The sequence below is a fragment of the Balaenoptera musculus genome, chromosome 16, assembly GCF_009873245.2.
Source record: "Balaenoptera musculus isolate JJ_BM4_2016_0621 chromosome 16, mBalMus1.pri.v3, whole genome shotgun sequence".
NCBI classification, from domain to species: Eukaryota; Metazoa; Chordata; class Mammalia; order Artiodactyla; family Balaenopteridae; genus Balaenoptera; species Balaenoptera musculus.
In genome coordinates this window covers 63,568,144-63,584,758 of record NC_045800.1, presented here as the reverse complement: position 1 = coordinate 63,584,758, position 16,615 = coordinate 63,568,144, and the positions used below count along the sequence as shown (strand labels likewise).

The window sequence follows — 16,615 nt, the reverse complement described above, 5'->3', positions numbered from 1 at the left end:
ACTCCCATAAACAAGGGGTGTTGGGTTTAGTTGGTTTGGGTCTTACTGATCTACAAACACCAAAAATCTGCAGGAATACGATAGATCTGTAGCTCTTGGGTAAGCCTTGAAAAGGCCTAGGGTGCACTCAATGGGGCAAGGGGCACGTTGGAAAGACTAATCAACTGTCAGGATTAGGTCCTGATGGGGACTGAGCCAGACCTAGAGCAATGAGAGAGCTAGGCTTGCTTTAGCTGGTCACAGAGCCTAGATTGGCATCTTATCTGAACTCCATCATGCACATGGTGGAGGAGGTTAGACTAATAGTTCCTGAGTGCCCACTGTGGATCGGCCCTGTGCTGGGTACACATACCCACCCGCCCTCACAGTCCCAGGGTAGATGCTATTAACCTTTGTTTTTCAACCAAGGAAGCCCAGGCTCAGTTAAACCCACTCACCTGAGGCCACACAGTGATCTCTGGGTAGAGGCTCGTCTGCCTTCAAAGCTGTTCTGTCATCGCAGGCCCAGCTGGTTTCCTTCTGCCCAAGGAAGTTTGTATTTATTTGGTTTTTGATAAGCAGTCACTCTCTGGTTTTGATGCTTTGCTAGGAGTGATTGTGTAGCCTGGATAGCAACAGGGGGCTTCCTCAGGAAAGGTGGGCTTCCTTGGGAAATAACTTGTTTCTCAGGATCTGGCCTGGCCACTCTGACTTTTGGCTGAATTGGCACCTGGGACATGTAGCTCAGTGATCCACTGCACCTTGCTCTTTATCCCAGTGTGGCAACCTCTGGGCACATGCTCCCTGTCCTGGCCGGCTCTTAGCACCCTTTTCCCCAGTGGCCGGTTCTGTCATGATCATCCCAGCCTGCTGCTGTTGGGTGGTTTCCTGCCCCTCCTTGGGCAGGGCGTTTTAGGCTCCATGACCAGATGTCCTGCAGGGGGCTTTCCTGTGGGCCATTCCTTCCCAGGCGTGGTTTAGAAGCTGCAGCTGCCCTGAGATCTGCCCGCAGCCCTGTCCTAAGCTGAACTTCCATAGAAAGTCCCCAGTTGGGTGGGTTGGGGGTGGCGGTGTCAGGGTCAGGAGTGGAGGCATGATAGCATGTTCCTGCTTTTAGAGTGGGGACTGTGTGCTTGTGTCTAGAGGGACGGGTGTCACTAACTTGGCCATGGCTAGCTGCCATTTTAAGCAGAACCAGATTTGCCAGCATGGATTATTTTAAAAGAAGCCACATGGGGAAAAAAGTCCAGACTATCTTCCTCCACATTCTGCCCCCTGCCATCCCCAGCCCTCTGTCATCAGCAGGTATTTCAGTTCTCCCTGGTCCCCCATAGGCCTTTCTAATCCCTCCCAATCTTTTTTTTTTATCCTGGAAGGCACTATGATGGCACCAAAGGCCAACTTGGGGAGCATTAGTTCTCCTCTTCACCCTCATACATTTTCTTCATCAACCTCCTTAAACCATCCCAAACAAATGCACAATCTTAAAAAAAACACTGTGCTTTCTCTGCAAGCAGGGTGTTGAGAGAATTGCTTCTCACGTTTTATTGCGCATATATCTCACCTGTGGATCTTGTTAAAATGTAGATCGAGATTTGGTAGGTCTGGAGTGGGGCTCCAGGAAACTGCATTTCTAATCATCTCCCAGGTGATGCCAGGGCCGCTCACTGGGAGACCACGCCACGAGTATGGGAGCCCCAGCACCCCACCTCTGCCTCCCACCAGCCACCTGAGCCCCTCCTATGTAGAACTTCCGAAGCCCCTACTGTGCGAGCATCTGGGGGGAGAGGGGAAAGAGGTGGACGTTTGTCCCCTCCTTAGCCATCACTCCTGCTTTGGCACATCCCTCTTCTCTCTGAACTGTAATTCTCTCTCATTTATATCCCCTTTGCTCTCTGCTCTCTTGCTTTCTCCCAAGGGCTCACCAATATAGCTAGGACATGTGAGTCCGATAGTCAGTGGGGACTTTGCTCCATTTTGTGATTCCCCCTGTGAAGGCTGAAGTTTTCTTTCTTAATCCTCATGCATCTTTTATCTCTGGTCATTTTCTACTTGATGCTTCTCTTGTAATCCCTGATGTTAAGCTGCAGTCAGAGGGAGTGTGGGGAACAGGAGCAGTGGGCCTGAAGTCTCAGCCCCTGCCCCCCTCCCCGCACACACACTCACACAGGGCCCTTGGGCTCTGCCAGGAACTGCCAGGAGTCATGCTCCTTTCCCGGCCTTGGTTTCTTCATGCATGTATTATGGGGTTGAACTGCAAATAGTTGAAGGCCCCTCTAGCTCTAACATTCTTTGATTCCAATTCATTAACAAACATATTTTAGGTCCTTCCTACAAAATCTGAAGACTTCACTTCCCATCCAAACTCCACTCCGTTCTCCTGTGTGTCTTTGGGATGATCATTTACCTTCTCTGGGCCTTAATGTCTTTGTTTACAAGTTGAGAGATGATGAGAGTCACCTGATCTGGGCAAGTTAGGACATAAATACAGCCTTGGATGTAAAGTTGCCTTAGCATAGTTCTTGGCAAAGTAAGTATCTTAGCTTAGGCTGCTATAGCATAATACCGCAGACTGAGTGGCCATAGACATTTATTTATCACAGTTCTGCAGGCTGGGAAGTCCAAGGTCAAGGTGCTGGCAAATTTGGTTTTTGGTAAGGTCCTCTTCCTGGCTTGCAAATGGCTGCTGTTTCACTGTGTGCCTGCATGACCTCTTCTTTGTGCATGGAGAGAGAGGGAGAGGGAGAGGGAGAGGGAGAGGGAGAGGGAGGGAGGGAGGGAGGGAGGGAGGGAGGGAGGGAGGGAGAGAGAGAGAGAGAGAGAGAGAGAGAGAGAGAGAGAGAGAGAGACAGAGCGAGAGACAGAGAGAGAGACATAGAGAGAGAGAGAGACAGAGAGAGAGACAGAGAGACAGAGAGAGAGAGAGACAGAGAGAGAGAGAGACAGAGAGAGAGAGAGACAGAGAGAGAGAGAGACAGAGAGAGAGAGAGACAGAGAGAGAGAGAGACAGAGAGAGAGAGAGAGCGCTCTGCCTGGTCTTTCTTCTTCTTGCAAGGACATGAATCCTATTACAGGGCTCCACCCTCATTACCTCATTAAAACCTAACTGCCTTCCAAAGCCCCTGCCATCACATTGGGGGTTAGGGCTTCAACATATGAATTTGGGGGGGAAACCTTCAGTCCATAACAATAAAGGTTAGACAATATGGTTGAATTTATTCATTCATCTGGGAAGAATGAACAGACCACCTACTGTGCAGTGTGAGGAGCAGTGAAGTTGTACCACAGAAGTTTAGGGAGCAATCAGACGTGGACCTTGCCCTGCAGTCAGCTGGCACAGAAATTCTAGATTAAAGGATGAGAGGTGGCAGTTAAGGAGGCTAGGGAGAGCAGATCCTAGGATCTGAAGAAGAAATAAAGCAGAGGGGTAGGGGATGAGGGCTGGGGAGGACATAACTGGAATCCCAAAGTTACTCTTGATGAGTAGGCATTGGCAGGAAGCCCAGGACATTTTCTGACCCTTCAACACTGAGAATGCATGTCTGCTGGGGAACAGCAAGAGGACTAAGGGTATGGGGGTGTTAGTGCCTGATTCAGGAGCTCTGGATAGTAGAGATGTCTGGGACTTCTGATGGGTAGGGGTGAGGGCAACGAAGCCCAGAGATAACCTGTTTGACTCTTTCATAGTCTTGACCATTCTGGCTGGGAAACTGGCAAGTGCTAAAGGGGCCGTGCAGAAAAGGGCAGATGTGATAACAAGGACTTCCATCCTAAGAGCACTAGATAAGGGTAACGATGGTAGTGATGACACCCCAAATTAGTGTCATGACAACATTTTGCAAGGGAATGGAATTGGGTACACTCATAAGTGTCATTTTTATTAAGATTTCAAGATGCCATGTAGGTGTCATTTAAATAATTTGTTGAAAAAAAATACTGTATGCAGATCACCGATCAGTTACAAGTAACTACACTGTCTTCTGCTTCTGCTGAATTAGTGCCATGACAACATGGGCAAGTCATGAAACTGACTTCAGAGTTAGTTCTTCTGGAAATGAAGGGTGACCTCTGTGATCCTGGTGGGTGCTCTCACTTGAATATTAGATGACTCCCAACATTGCTCACGAAAATAAAGTAGTATTGGTAGCGTTTTTGCCCAACACCTATAGTCACTGTTATCCATTTTTGTGGGGAGAGGGGAGGATGGGGATAATATTTCCAATAAGGGCGTTTTCCTGTCGCTTTTCTTCAGGCATCGCTGACCTCGATGGAAGTCTCCAGAAAGGAGACAAGGAGCAAATCTCTGAGTCACTCATTAAAATCCCAAAGGCCTCTCTGGAGACCCATCTCGAGTCGTTGTTATGGATCAGTTTGAACAGTGCTCTGCAGGCTGACTCTCTCAGGGGCTCCAAGTGACCAAAAGTGACCAGCAAGTTGGTTTTTAAAAAGGGAGACTGAAGAAGCTGGGTACCGTCTGCGGCGGGCGCGTTCCATCTTCTCGGAAGGCCTGGGCGCCGCCCCCGCCAGGCCAGCAGGCGGCGCGCACGCGCCGTGGGGCCCGGAGGGGACAGCGGGCCTGGCGCCCAGGCCGGGGCGTGCGCGTGACCGGCGGCGGAGCCGCGCACGCCAGGCTGGGGAACGGGGAGGGCACCGTGGGAGCCATTTCCGGACGGGGCGGGGAGGGGCGGGGCCGCTGGCGGCCGGATCTCTAATCTCGACGGCGGCGGCAGCGGTGGCGGCTGCAGTAGACGCCGCCTGGGGAGCTTGAGCCCAGCGGCCCGCGAGTCGGTCTCGCGGTGAAGAGGAGCAGGGCCGGCGAGACAGTGTCCGAGGGAAGGAGCGCAGAAACTGGCTCCCGGCTGAGGAGGTGGACGGGGCCGCCGCGGACCCGGAGGAAGGAGGAGGGTCCGGGCTGGGGAGGAGGGCTTCGGCTTGGGATAGGGGAGAGTCAGGACTGAATGGGAGGCGGGTCCTGGTCGGAGAGAGGGAGGAGTGTCGGGACTGCGGGGGGTCCTGTTGCGGAGGGGTCCCGTTGCGGAGGGGTGAGGAGTGCTGGAAGGGCGAGGAGTGCTGGAAGGGCGAGGAGAGGAGGAAGGGCCAGGCCGGACCGAGGGGCTAGCAGCTCGCGGCGGGTTCGGGTTCGGGCTGAGGGTAGGGGCGCCGACCACCCGAGGTCTGAGTGAGTGCAAGGTTCGCGAGTGGGTGGGGGAGGGCGCCAGGGCCGAGAAGGAGCGGGGTCCGAAACTCCACTACGCCGGCGGGGTAGGAGTGGTCTTGGGGTGGGCAGGTTTGCTGGTCCTTCGCAGGCGAGGAGAGGGTTGTGGGGAGGGAGGGATGAAGTCGAGAACGAGGCCTACCTGTTTCTAAAGGGAGTCCACCGGAGGCTGGACCCTGGGACTGGACTGCCTGTAGCGTCGGCGTCTCGGCCGGGTTAGTTTGAATGGGCGGGGCTCCTGGCCTTCAGGCCCTGGTCCGCTGCAGGTTGGGCGTTTCCCCCGGTAGCTACCTGGGGGGATTGCTTTGTGGGAGGCTGGCTCTGGAAGCGTTTGGGCAGCTGTGGGAGGGAAGCAGAGTGCCAGCAGGATTCTGATTCGCTGGTTTGGGGTGCTGGGGTGGAGTGTGAAAGCTAGGAGTGAAATCTGAGCTCTTAAAGGAGGGAGAGAACCGTTTCTCTGCAGCTCTCGCGAATCTCGGCGGGCCGACTGGACCGTTTAAAGCGTTAGAAGTAAACAAACGTGGTTCCCTTTTGCAGAGGGGAGGCACTGAAAGGACGCCTGGAAGAGGAAGATGCCGAGTACGGACCTTCTGATGTTGGTGAGTCCTTTTTGCATCTATTCTTGTTGTAAGTCACTTTTCGTTTACGTTTTATTTTTAGTCCGAAGGATGAGTGTGTAGATTTCACCTCTATGCTTGCTTTTGGTAGCTGAGAGTTTCTGCCACCTTTTATTTTGGGTTTAATGATTAAGGGGGATAAGTGACTGATTTAAGTGTATGTGTGTGTATGTGTGTGTGTGTGTGTGTGTGTGTGTATATAATGAATATGAAGAATCATTTTCAAAATTCTTGCAGTTGATTTTAATCTCTCCTTTCTTATACTACCAGAACAGTTTTAAAACTTCTATTAAATTTTGTCTGGATCTGCCGTATATTAGTTTATAAGTGTTTGTTTCCCAGACTAGAGTTATGATTCCCTGGAAGGCAGATATCTTGTCTTATTTGTTTAGAGATGATAAACACCTGTTATGGTGCTTCGTATATGGTGAGTTGCTTAATTGCTGAATTGAGCTGGTTTGAATTTACTTTCTTCTGCTGTGCTGAGGGGTATGCCTGTTTTGGTAGAGGCTGTTTTTTCCCCCTCTCCTCTTGAGATCTTTCTGTGCTGTTTTTTCACTGAGCAGGGAAAATACAATTGCCAAGTGAGTGTTTACCAAAATGACGTTTTATTCTTGGGACATTCATGATTCCATAGAGGCTCTTTACTGATTTTTATTTTTTTCATAGGGGCTTGTTAGTGTGAGGATTGTGAGGAGCCCGTGATTTTCAAATAGCGATGTAGAAGTGTCTGCGTTTAGTTTTGAATAAGTCACTTCTTTGAATCTGATGTCGCTTTGTGCAAAAAAACATTGATTTAAAACATTTCCTTTCCTTCTCTTTATCTCACTATCCCAGAGAGTTGGTAGCTGTCACTGGGAAATTGGCGAAAACTAATAATGATGTCCTGTAGTGTCAAAACCTGTAATGTCTGCAGGAGAGATTAAGAGGGCAACAAAGTTGTGATTAGTTCCGGTTTGAGGTGGGGAGCAAGGATGATTTTTAGAGACAACCTGTGGTTTACCCACAGGTTCAGATGAAGAGTTCACCTAAAATAGTTTTTTTTGCCTCAGATTTCATGGATTGTCAGTAGATAATGACTTGTGTAATTTTGAATTCTCATTACAAGAGCAATATGTTAGAAGAATTGGAAACTATTAATAAGCAAAAGGAAGCAACCCCCAATAATTCCACTACTCAGAAATAACCACTGTTAGCACCTTGCAGAATGATTTGCAATAATTGGCAGTTTCTGTTTTCTGTTTCATAAAGCAGTATGTATATGTAAATTAAGATTCCTGTATGTCAGTAGGATATAACTCCATGCCCAGCCATGTGCTTATTACTTCTTGGGCCTGTGGGCTCCCTTTAACAGTCTGAGCAGTGAGTGCTTTTTTTCAGAATATTAACTTTGAATCAGTTTGAAGTATTTCTCTAGCTGTCACCACTAGTTTCCACTTCCTCTTTTGAAAATCTAGATGTTTAGGGGTGTTGCTTTGCTCCTTGGTGTAAGGAATTAATTCATATAGATAGCAGCTGGCCCTTGAATCATCACTCTCTGAAGACACTGTACATGTTGCTTGAGGTGCTCTCTTTGGAAAAGTTGTCCTTCTTTCTTTGACTGTCCTGTGCTAAATGGTAAAGAACCAGTGACCAGGGCTGGGCTTTCAAGGGGGACACTAAACTGTCATGATCTGAGTTCAAGGTGTTTCTCTATAGTTGCTTTGTACAGTATGATGCATTAGACATGTTCTTGGTCCTCTAACTGGGAAAAAAGGACCCCAGTTAATAGAAGATAACCTCAGTGTAGGGCAGCATATGGTAGAATCTCAGAATTAGAAACAACCTTACAAGTCATATGATGCAACTTCTTTCTTATATTGTACCTGAGTCCTTTTTAGGCTATCTCTGCTAAATGAATATCCAGTCATCCATCCTTTCTCCTGGGAGAGTAAGATGGGCATAAGCTAAGACATAATACGAGGTGGATTCAGGAATAATAATTTAAGTCTGATAGCTAACATGTATTGAGCACATATTATGTGTTAGGTGCAGAAATAGATATTCTACATACTCATTTAATTTTCCCAAAAACTCTGAAAAATATGCTGGCATTCTCCTTTTATAGGTGAGAAACTAGACTTAGAGAGGGTACCATAGCAGTGAAGTGGCGGAGCTGTGTTTTAGCCACAGCTGGTTTGACTTCAAAGCCCTTTTTTTTTTTTTTGGCTACATTGGGTCTTCGTTGCTGCGCGTGGGCTTTCTCTAGTTGCGGCGAGCGGGGGGCTACTCTTCGTTGCAGTGTGCGGGCGTCTCATTGCGGTGGCTTCTCTTGTGGCGGAGCACGGGCTCTAGGCGCGCGGGCTTCAGTAGTTGTGGCACACGGGCTGAGTAGTTGTGGCTCATGGGCTCAGTAGTTGTGGCTCATGGGCTCTAGAGCACAGGCTCAGTAGTTGTGGTGCACGGGCCTAGTTGCTCCGCGGCATGTGGGATCTTCCCGGACCAGGGCTCGAACCCGTGTCCCCTGCATTGGCAGGCGGATTCTTAACCACTGCGCCACCAGGGAAGCCCTAAAGCCCTCTTTCTTACCTATTTTGTGATGCTGCCTCTGTGTCATATTCATCGAAAGGGATGGAGGTTGCTGAACTGTGTGACTGTTGAGAGCAGATTTGTGTGGAGCAGGAGTGGGATAGCTCTGCCCTCTAGGGGACACTTTGGAAGAGTGGTGGGGATGCTTTTGTCTTCCAGTCTTGTCTTGTCTGAGCATACGTTTTATTATACAAATCTTCTTGTTTCTCTTCCCTTACATTGCAGTTGGGGCACTATATTGAAATTTTAAAAGTTATGTCTATGGGTATAAATGTTAAAATCTTTGAATTTCATTTCAGAATAAAGAGCATTACAAAATATTTGTTACAGAAGGGGGCATTGGGTCTGAGAGGGTAGAAAGCCACTTTTGTGGACAGTATGCTGTGGCAATAAAACTTGAAGATGGACTGGAGTCCATATATGACAAACTTTGGATTCCAGACGAAGGCTCTTGGGCTGTCAGCCCTCAGTGCTTTCCTGCCTTTGATTTTGTCCTCATTTGATTAAGGGGTTTTGCCTCCCTTTTTCCATTTGTTCATTTATGCCATGGACTGTGATACTTTCCACTTATGTCTCAGAGAGAATAAAATGGGTGAGTGTATTCACTCATCTGAGAATTGTGATGCTTTCAGAGGGAATTCAAGTCTGGAAATCTTTTAGCAATCTTTCTCCACTTTAGCAACCATTCTTTTCATCCATCTTCTCCTCCTTCCTAGTGCTAGGGGTCTGTATCGCTTTGTGAGTTGCCAAATACTCCTAGCTTTAACAAAAAAAAAAAAGGTACCTTATAAAGCTAAGTCTACTCCATAGACCCATCCAGATGGATGACTCAGAGTTACCGTATGCACCATGGTAGTGCTGGGTGGGGTGTGAGTGTTAAAAGTTGATCTAGGGTCAAGGTTCTCAGCCAGGGGCAATTTTTGCCCCCACCCCCATCCCCCGGACGTTTGACAGTGTGTAGAGACACTTTTGATTGTCATACTGGAGGAGTGCTAGAGGTCAGAGATGCACCTGATTGTCCGACTCTGCGGTATAGTCCCCCACAACCGAGAATTATCTGGCCCGAAATGTCAGAAGCACCCAGGTTGAGAAACCCTGGTCTAGGTTCCTTAACGTAAGTAACAGTATCTGTGCAGCCCTGGCATTCATGTGGATGGGGCAGTAGGTCTTTTCTTAGAGTTTAATGGGTCTGTTACAGTGATACTTGGGTTATTTTGCCCATGGATCAAGCTCTGCTACTTTGGAATATATATTGGAGAGTGTACAGCATGATATTCTGAAGTACAGTAAAAGTCCTAAGAAATGCTGTCTTTTGCAACATTTCTGCAGCACTCTTGATTTGGAAACAGTAAGCCTGTCTCAGTTTTGTTTTTCAGGTGCAAAAATCAAATCTTTCCAGATATTAGAGCTTTATCTTTGACCCTTGAATCTTTTTCAGGGATGCTTTCTTTATGACTCTCAAATGGGATTTAAGCAATAAACTGAAAGATTGACACTAAAAGCTCATTTCTATTATTTGAATCTGGTGTCTTATTTGTAGGCTTGTCTAGAAGAAAGGGAGGATTCATTGGAACTGGTAGGACATTTCAATTTTTGTTGACAATTTGAGTGGCCATTGTAGGATGAGCACTGTTTTTGGCCTTGTTCCATACTTGTAAATAAAGCCAAATATAATAACAAGTATGATAATTTCTCCAGCTTTTGGTCTGAAGGAAAGGAAAGTTATAAATAGATAAACCCCAAATCTCAGTCTTTGGCTTGGCTTTGCAGTCTGTGTGTCAGGAATTTTTAGTAACATTTACCTCTTAATTAGGCATTGCCCGATCTAGTATTACATGTAGTTTGTACACACTGGTGGCAGAAATGGGAATCAGCCTGGGATTAAGACTTTTTCATAGGGAACTGATTTATAGTGAATCAGTCCATATGTGGAAGCATACAGAATGCAATTACTGAGAGAAAAACCATGCTATGGGGTAAGGGGAGATAGGAGCCATCGGGGACGACGGAACAGTGCAGGCTGAAAATAGTTTGTTGGGTCTATCAGTTATCTCCTGGTGCACTCCAACAGTGTGATTGCCCAGAGTTAAGGAACACCAACAGGGGTTGGTGAAACACTTCAGGGCTAAGAGCAATTAGCACCCTTAGGCCTGACGGAGCAAGAGAAGGAGTAATTTCTGGAACTTGAGAGAACTTAGCGGAAAGAGAAGATAACCTATGGGAATGCAGCCACTTCCAACCAGTGGCCTAGCAGGAAGGGAATCAAGGGGAATAAACACCTCACATGTTTTCTTTTCCCACCCTCTGGTCTGCTGGAGCTTTTCATTGGTCAAACCCAACTGGAAACCAGAGGATATAGGAACCTGGGTGATTTAATTTATAGGACAGCCCCATGAAGCACATAACAGAGTTGAGGAAGGTTCGGTAGAGGAGTATGCTGAAGTCAAGGTCAAGTTAGTTTTGAAAGGTACAAGTGAGAAGATAGTGTTGGAGCTGTCTTGAAGAACGTAGGTCATGGAATGTTATAGAAAAGGAATGTTCTCGCTGATAACAGAAGGATAGATTCAGAGGCAGAGAGTTGCCACAGCTTCAGAGCTAGTTTGTTCCCGTAGTAGCCTTAGAATCTTAATTGCCAGAAGGGCCTTTAGAAATCCTGCAGTGCCACTTCCCTTGCCATGTGGGAATCCCTTCCACAATGCCTGGCCAGGAGTGGGTGCGGTAGAGTTTCTCAGGGAGTCCTTTCCATTGTTGGACAGCTTTAAATGTTAGAAAGTTTTTATTTGTCCAAATCACTGAATGTATCAGGATTAGGTTTGGCTGAATATAAGAGAAAAATCTGCAGAAATAGAGATTTCTAAAAAGTAGAAATAAATTTTTCTAAAGTAAGAGAAATCCAGAGTCAACAGTTGGTGACTGATACCGCCATTCCTAGGTCTTTGAGGAGGTTCCACTGCTCAGTGCATCCTCTCCAGGTCAGGATAGCTGCTTTGAGCTTGAGCTGTCAGGTCCGTGTTTCATTCGGCAGGAAGAGGAAATGGGAAGGATAAGAGCTTGCCTGCATTCTTAATTTGTTATACAAACAGAAGAGTGTATAAAGCACGTATCCTCATTTTAAAGAATAATAATGAAGAAAACAGTCATATATCTACCACCTAGGTTAAGAAATAGAGCGTTCACCCCCAACCCCATGTGCCCCACCCTGGTTACATCTCCTTCCCTTTTCTCTACTGACATCACTCTACTATCCTGATTTTGGGGATAGTTATTCCCTTGCTGTTTAAGGAAAAAAATTGTGTTACCACCTATTTCTGCATCCTGAATTTTAATTTTGTTTGTTTTTCAACTTGATACAAATGGATTTATATGTATTTTTTTAACCTTTAAAAAAAATTGAAGTATAGTTAATTTACAATGTTGTGTTTGTTTCTGGTGTATAGCAAAGTGATTTGGTTATATATATAGATATATATGTGTCTATCTATCTATATTCTTTTTCAGATTCTTGTCCATTGTAAGTTATTACAAGATATTGAATATAGTTCCCTGTGCTATATAGTAGGTCCTTGTTGTTTATTTTATATATAGTAGTGTGTATATGTTAATCCCAAACTCCAAATTTATCCCCCCTCCCGCCCCCCCACTATCCCCTTTGGTAACTGTTAGTTTGTTCTCTATGTCTGTGAGTCTATTTCTGTTTTGTAGATAAGTTCATTTGTATGATTTTTTAGATTCCACTTATAAGTGATTTCATATGATATTTGTCTTTGCCTTACTTCACTTAATATGATAATCTCTGGGTCCCTCCAAGTTGCTGCAAATGGCATTATTGCATTCTTTTTTATGGCTGAGTAGTATTCCATTGTGTATATGTACCACATCTTCTTTATCCATTCATCTGTTGCTGGACATTTAGGTTGCTTCCGTGTCTTGGGTGTTGTAAATAGTGCTGCTGTGAACATTGGGGTGCATGTATCTTTTTGAAATAGAATTTTCTAGGGATGTATGCCCAGGAGAGGGATGGCAGGATCATATGGTAACTCTATTTTTAGTTTTTTAAGGAACCTCTATACTCTTCTCCATAGTGGCTGCACCAGTTTACATTCCCACCAATAGTGTAGGAGGGTTCCCTTTTCTCTACACTCTCTCCAGCATTTATTATTTGTAGACTTTTTAATGATGGCCATTCTGACTGGTGAGAGGTGATACCTCATTGTAGTTTTGATTTTCATCTCTTTAATAATTAACGATATTGAGCATCTTTTCATGTGCCTGTTGGCCATCTGAGTGTCTTTTTTGGAGAAATGTCTGTTTAGGTCTTCTGCCATTTTTTGATTGGGTTGGTTCTTTTTCTGATATTAAGCTGCACGAGCTGTTTGTGTATTTTGGAAATTAATCCCTTGTCGGTAGCATTGTTTGCAGATATTTTCTCCCAGTCCATAGGTTGTCTTTTCATTTTGTTTATGGTTTCCTTTGCTGTGCAAAAGCTTTTAAGTTTAATTAGGTCCCATTTGTTTATTTTTGTTTTTATTTTCATTTCTCTAGGAGAGAGGTCCAAAAAAAATAATGCCGTGATTTATGTCAGAAAGTGTTCTGCCCGTGTTTTCCTCTAGGAGTTTTATAGTATCCGGTCTTACATTTAGGTCTTTAATCCTTTTAGAGTTTGTTTTTATATATGGTGTTAAAGAATGTTCTAATCTCAATTTTTTACATGTGGCTGTCCAGTTTTCCCAGCATCAGGTGTTGAAGAGACTGTCTTTTCTCCATTGTATATTCTTCCCTCCTTTGTCGTAGATTGACCATAAGTGTGTGGGTTTATTTCTGGGCTTTCTATCTTGTTCCATTGATCTATATGTATGTTTTTGTGCTGGCACCATACTGTTTTGATTACTGTAGCTTTGTAGTATAGTCTGAAGTAAGGGAGTGTGATTCCTCCAGCTCCATTCTTCTTTCTCAAGATTGTTTTGGATATTTGGGGTCTTTTATGTTTCCATACAAATTTAAAATTTTTTGTCCTAGTTCTGTGAAAAATATACCATTGGTAATTTGATAGGGATTGCAGTGAACGATTTATACGTATTTTTGGTGATTTTCCTATAGTGCCCAGTATTTGTGAGATTCATCCATGTTGTTGCATGTAGTTCATAGTTTAGTTCATGCATTTTCATTGTCATGTAGCATTTCATTATATGATTACTACAATTTATTTAGCCATTCCACTGATGATGGATATTTGGACTGTTTCCAGTTTGGGGCTTTTTTGAAATTACTGTTATGATCTTTCTTGTACATGACAAATGATCACAAGTGTAAGAGTTTTTCTGGGATTTATTCCTAGTAGTGGAATTGGTGGATTCTAAAGGGTATATAGCCTTAACTTCACTAGAAAATGCCAAACTTTTCTTAAGAGGTTGATAGAGTTTATACTCCTAGCAACAGTAGGATGAGAGTTCTTGTTCCTATACAGCTTGACAAACTTGATATTTAACAGGCTTTTAATTTTTTTGCCAGTTCAGTAGGGTTGAAATCTAATTGCTTTCCCTGTGCATTTCCCTGATTACTAATGAGGTGTGTTCTTTTAAATGTTCATTGACTATTTGGATTTTCTGTTTTGTGGATGCCTCTTTAAGCATCCTTATGCCTTATTAATTATTTCTTCTTGTAGTTCTATTAGATTTTGTTGTACATAACTTGATATTTTATTACTAGATGCATCCAGATCTAAAATTGTTACATCTTATCTAGTAAGTTGTGATTTTTATCTAATAATGCTTTTTGACTTAATATAACATAGCTATATGAGCTTTTTGTCATGAAGTAGGCAAACTATAAGTGTTTGATGAATGAATGACTTGCCTGTTGTATAGGCAGAAACCGCAGAGCACTCGTCCTCACCTGTTCTCCTGGCACACTGTTATTTATGTGTCCTGTTATCCTACAAAGTGAACAAAGCACTTTTAAATTAAAAAAAAAAGTGTGGAGTTTTCTTTTTGGAGGAATAACTTGTGTATAGTAAAGGGCACAAATCTTATTTGTACAGGCCAATGAATATTTGTATATGGATACACGTACTCACTGCCCAGATCAAGATGTGAAAAATGTCCAGCATCCCAGCAAGCTCCTCATATCCCTCCCAGTTGATAACCACCAAAGGTTGTCATTCTTCTCACTATAGATAGTTTTGCTTATTTTTCAGTTTTATATAAATGGAAACATACAATATATTTTCTTTTGTGAATGTCTTTTGTTCTGAATGTTGATTGTATCTGTGAGTTTCAGCCATGGTCTGATGTAGCAGTATTTTTAAGAATTATTGCTGTGTAGTTTTATAGTGTATAAAATATCAAAATTTATTCATTCTGTAGTTGATGAACATTTATGTTTCTAGTTTTTGGCTGTTATGAATGACATTGCTGCATTCTTGAACATGTCTTTTAGTAAACGTAAATACAATTGTTGGGTCGTGAGGTATACTGCCAAACAGGTTTCTAAAGTGGTTGTACCAGTTTATACTCCTATAGGGTTTTCTTAGTATATAACTTTTGGATTTAGCTTTGGGCAACAAGTCTTAACTTTTTGTTACCTGCACAGTGGAGAGAGCTTTAAGAACTCTTTTCTGAAGTAGTATAGGTACTTCTAAAATGTGAAATGCCCTTTTCTTTGCGTTCTCGTTTACCTAGTCTATAACTATTAATAAACATTTGATGGGAAAAAAAAAAACCTTGGTTCTTTTTGAGTATTAAAAGGGCTCTGTTAAGAGCAGAGTTTAGATTTGTAAAACACCATTTGTAGCAGTTAATTCCAAGGCTGGAATCATAATCCTTTGGAACTCTTTGGAACCTAAGTAGTTGTGGTATGTTTATGCCTTGTACTCAGTAGTGGGAAGACCTTCTTTTTGGAGACTTTTCCTGAGAGGCATTTGAGTTCACTCTTTTGAATTGCGTTTTGGTAGATGAGTCTAAAAAGGAATACATTAATCCTGCCTTGAGTTCCAGTCTTAATGGTGCTGAGTCTTTGAGACAGTTGAGGGAAATTGATAATTGTTTCAAACTCTAATGGGGAGGAATTGAGGACAAATATGAGAATGCCATGGTGGACCTGCTCCTTGTTGAGCTGTATTGCAGCCAGGGTGGAAGAAAGCCTAGGATTAGAATATTACCCAGCCCTTTTTGATAAGCTTAAGGTTTCAGATGCTTTTGCATGAGTCATGACTGCAGCAGTCAACAACAGTCTATCTGGATGACTGAAATCAGGTTTATGATCTGTAAACATAAGTAGGTAACTGGTTTAATCCTGTTTTGTTAGTAGGTAAGGGGACACTTGCAACCTTCTGATTGAATTAGATTGTTGAAGGCTGAGTTGATTTAACATCTGTCTTACAAAATTGAGGAGCAGCTCACGATTTACCTGCATTTATTACCATCATCTGTAGGAAAATACAGCATAGGCATGGAAATCAAACTACTTAAAGCCTCTCGCAGCTCTGCCTTTGTGGCTTTGCCTGGAACATTGCAAAGGTCACTTTTCCTTGCTGCTAATTGAAAAGGAAAGGAAAATGTTTATCAGAGAATTCAGATGCATCAAATAATTTGTGAAGTGTTTATTATCTGCAGTCATTTGCTCATTACCTTGCTGCATTTAATATTCACAACAACCCTGTGAATTGTTTTTTTCTTGTGAATTTTTTGTTGAATTATAACAATGGCATCTAGTTTTGTTTGCAGATGAGCAAAATCCAGTTGCATAGAGGTTCAATAAGTGCCAAAGGTCACACAGCTTCTAAGTGAGAGCTAAAATTAGAGTAGAAGCCTTTGAACACTATCCAGACTTTCCAGGACACCACAGTGGCCTGTAAAACACTATTAACACGACTCTCAGACTCTCAAAGAGTTCACAGGAGTCGTGATGAGGTGTCAGTTTAGGACACTACTCAGAGGTTTCTGTCCTTTTCAGATATCCTGGGTAGTGGCTGGAGTATGTGTTCATGAACAAACACAAAAAGTGTTTTAAAAAAGTTTTGTCATTTTAGCAGTTAGTAATTTTGTTTATAGACCCTTAAAAACTATACCTTTGGACAATAATGACCCTTTTTGTCTAGTTTATCCATAATTACTCTATAAATTTCTACGTTATTTTTAAGATACTTAGGGTTGCTTTCATTTGGAGTCCAAAGCTTTAATCTCTGTTTCTGGAACTGCAAAGTTTCTGCTATCTTTGGCCATATGGAAACTTTTTTTCA

General features: G+C 43.7%; 1 protein-coding gene across 3 annotated transcripts in view; it reads left to right on the top strand.

The window, feature by feature from the left end:
- The first annotated feature begins 4,497 nt into the window (after positions 1-4,497).
- SGPL1 (sphingosine-1-phosphate lyase 1) overlaps positions 4,498-16,615 on the top strand; it is a 54,113-nt gene continuing 41,995 nt past the window's right edge. Inside the window, exons 1-2 of one of the 3 annotated variants that reach the window (XM_036827957.1) lie at positions 4,498-4,846; positions 5,732-5,793. In XM_036827957.1, the coding sequence (XP_036683852.1) occupies positions 5,767-5,793 (27 nt within the window). In that variant the 5' untranslated portion in view covers positions 4,498-4,846; positions 5,732-5,766. Of the gene's footprint in view, positions 4,847-4,866; positions 4,885-4,952; positions 5,131-5,731; positions 5,794-16,615 lie in introns of those variants that run through there. The other 2 variants (XM_036827959.1, XM_036827960.1) reach the window with 2 other exon arrangements.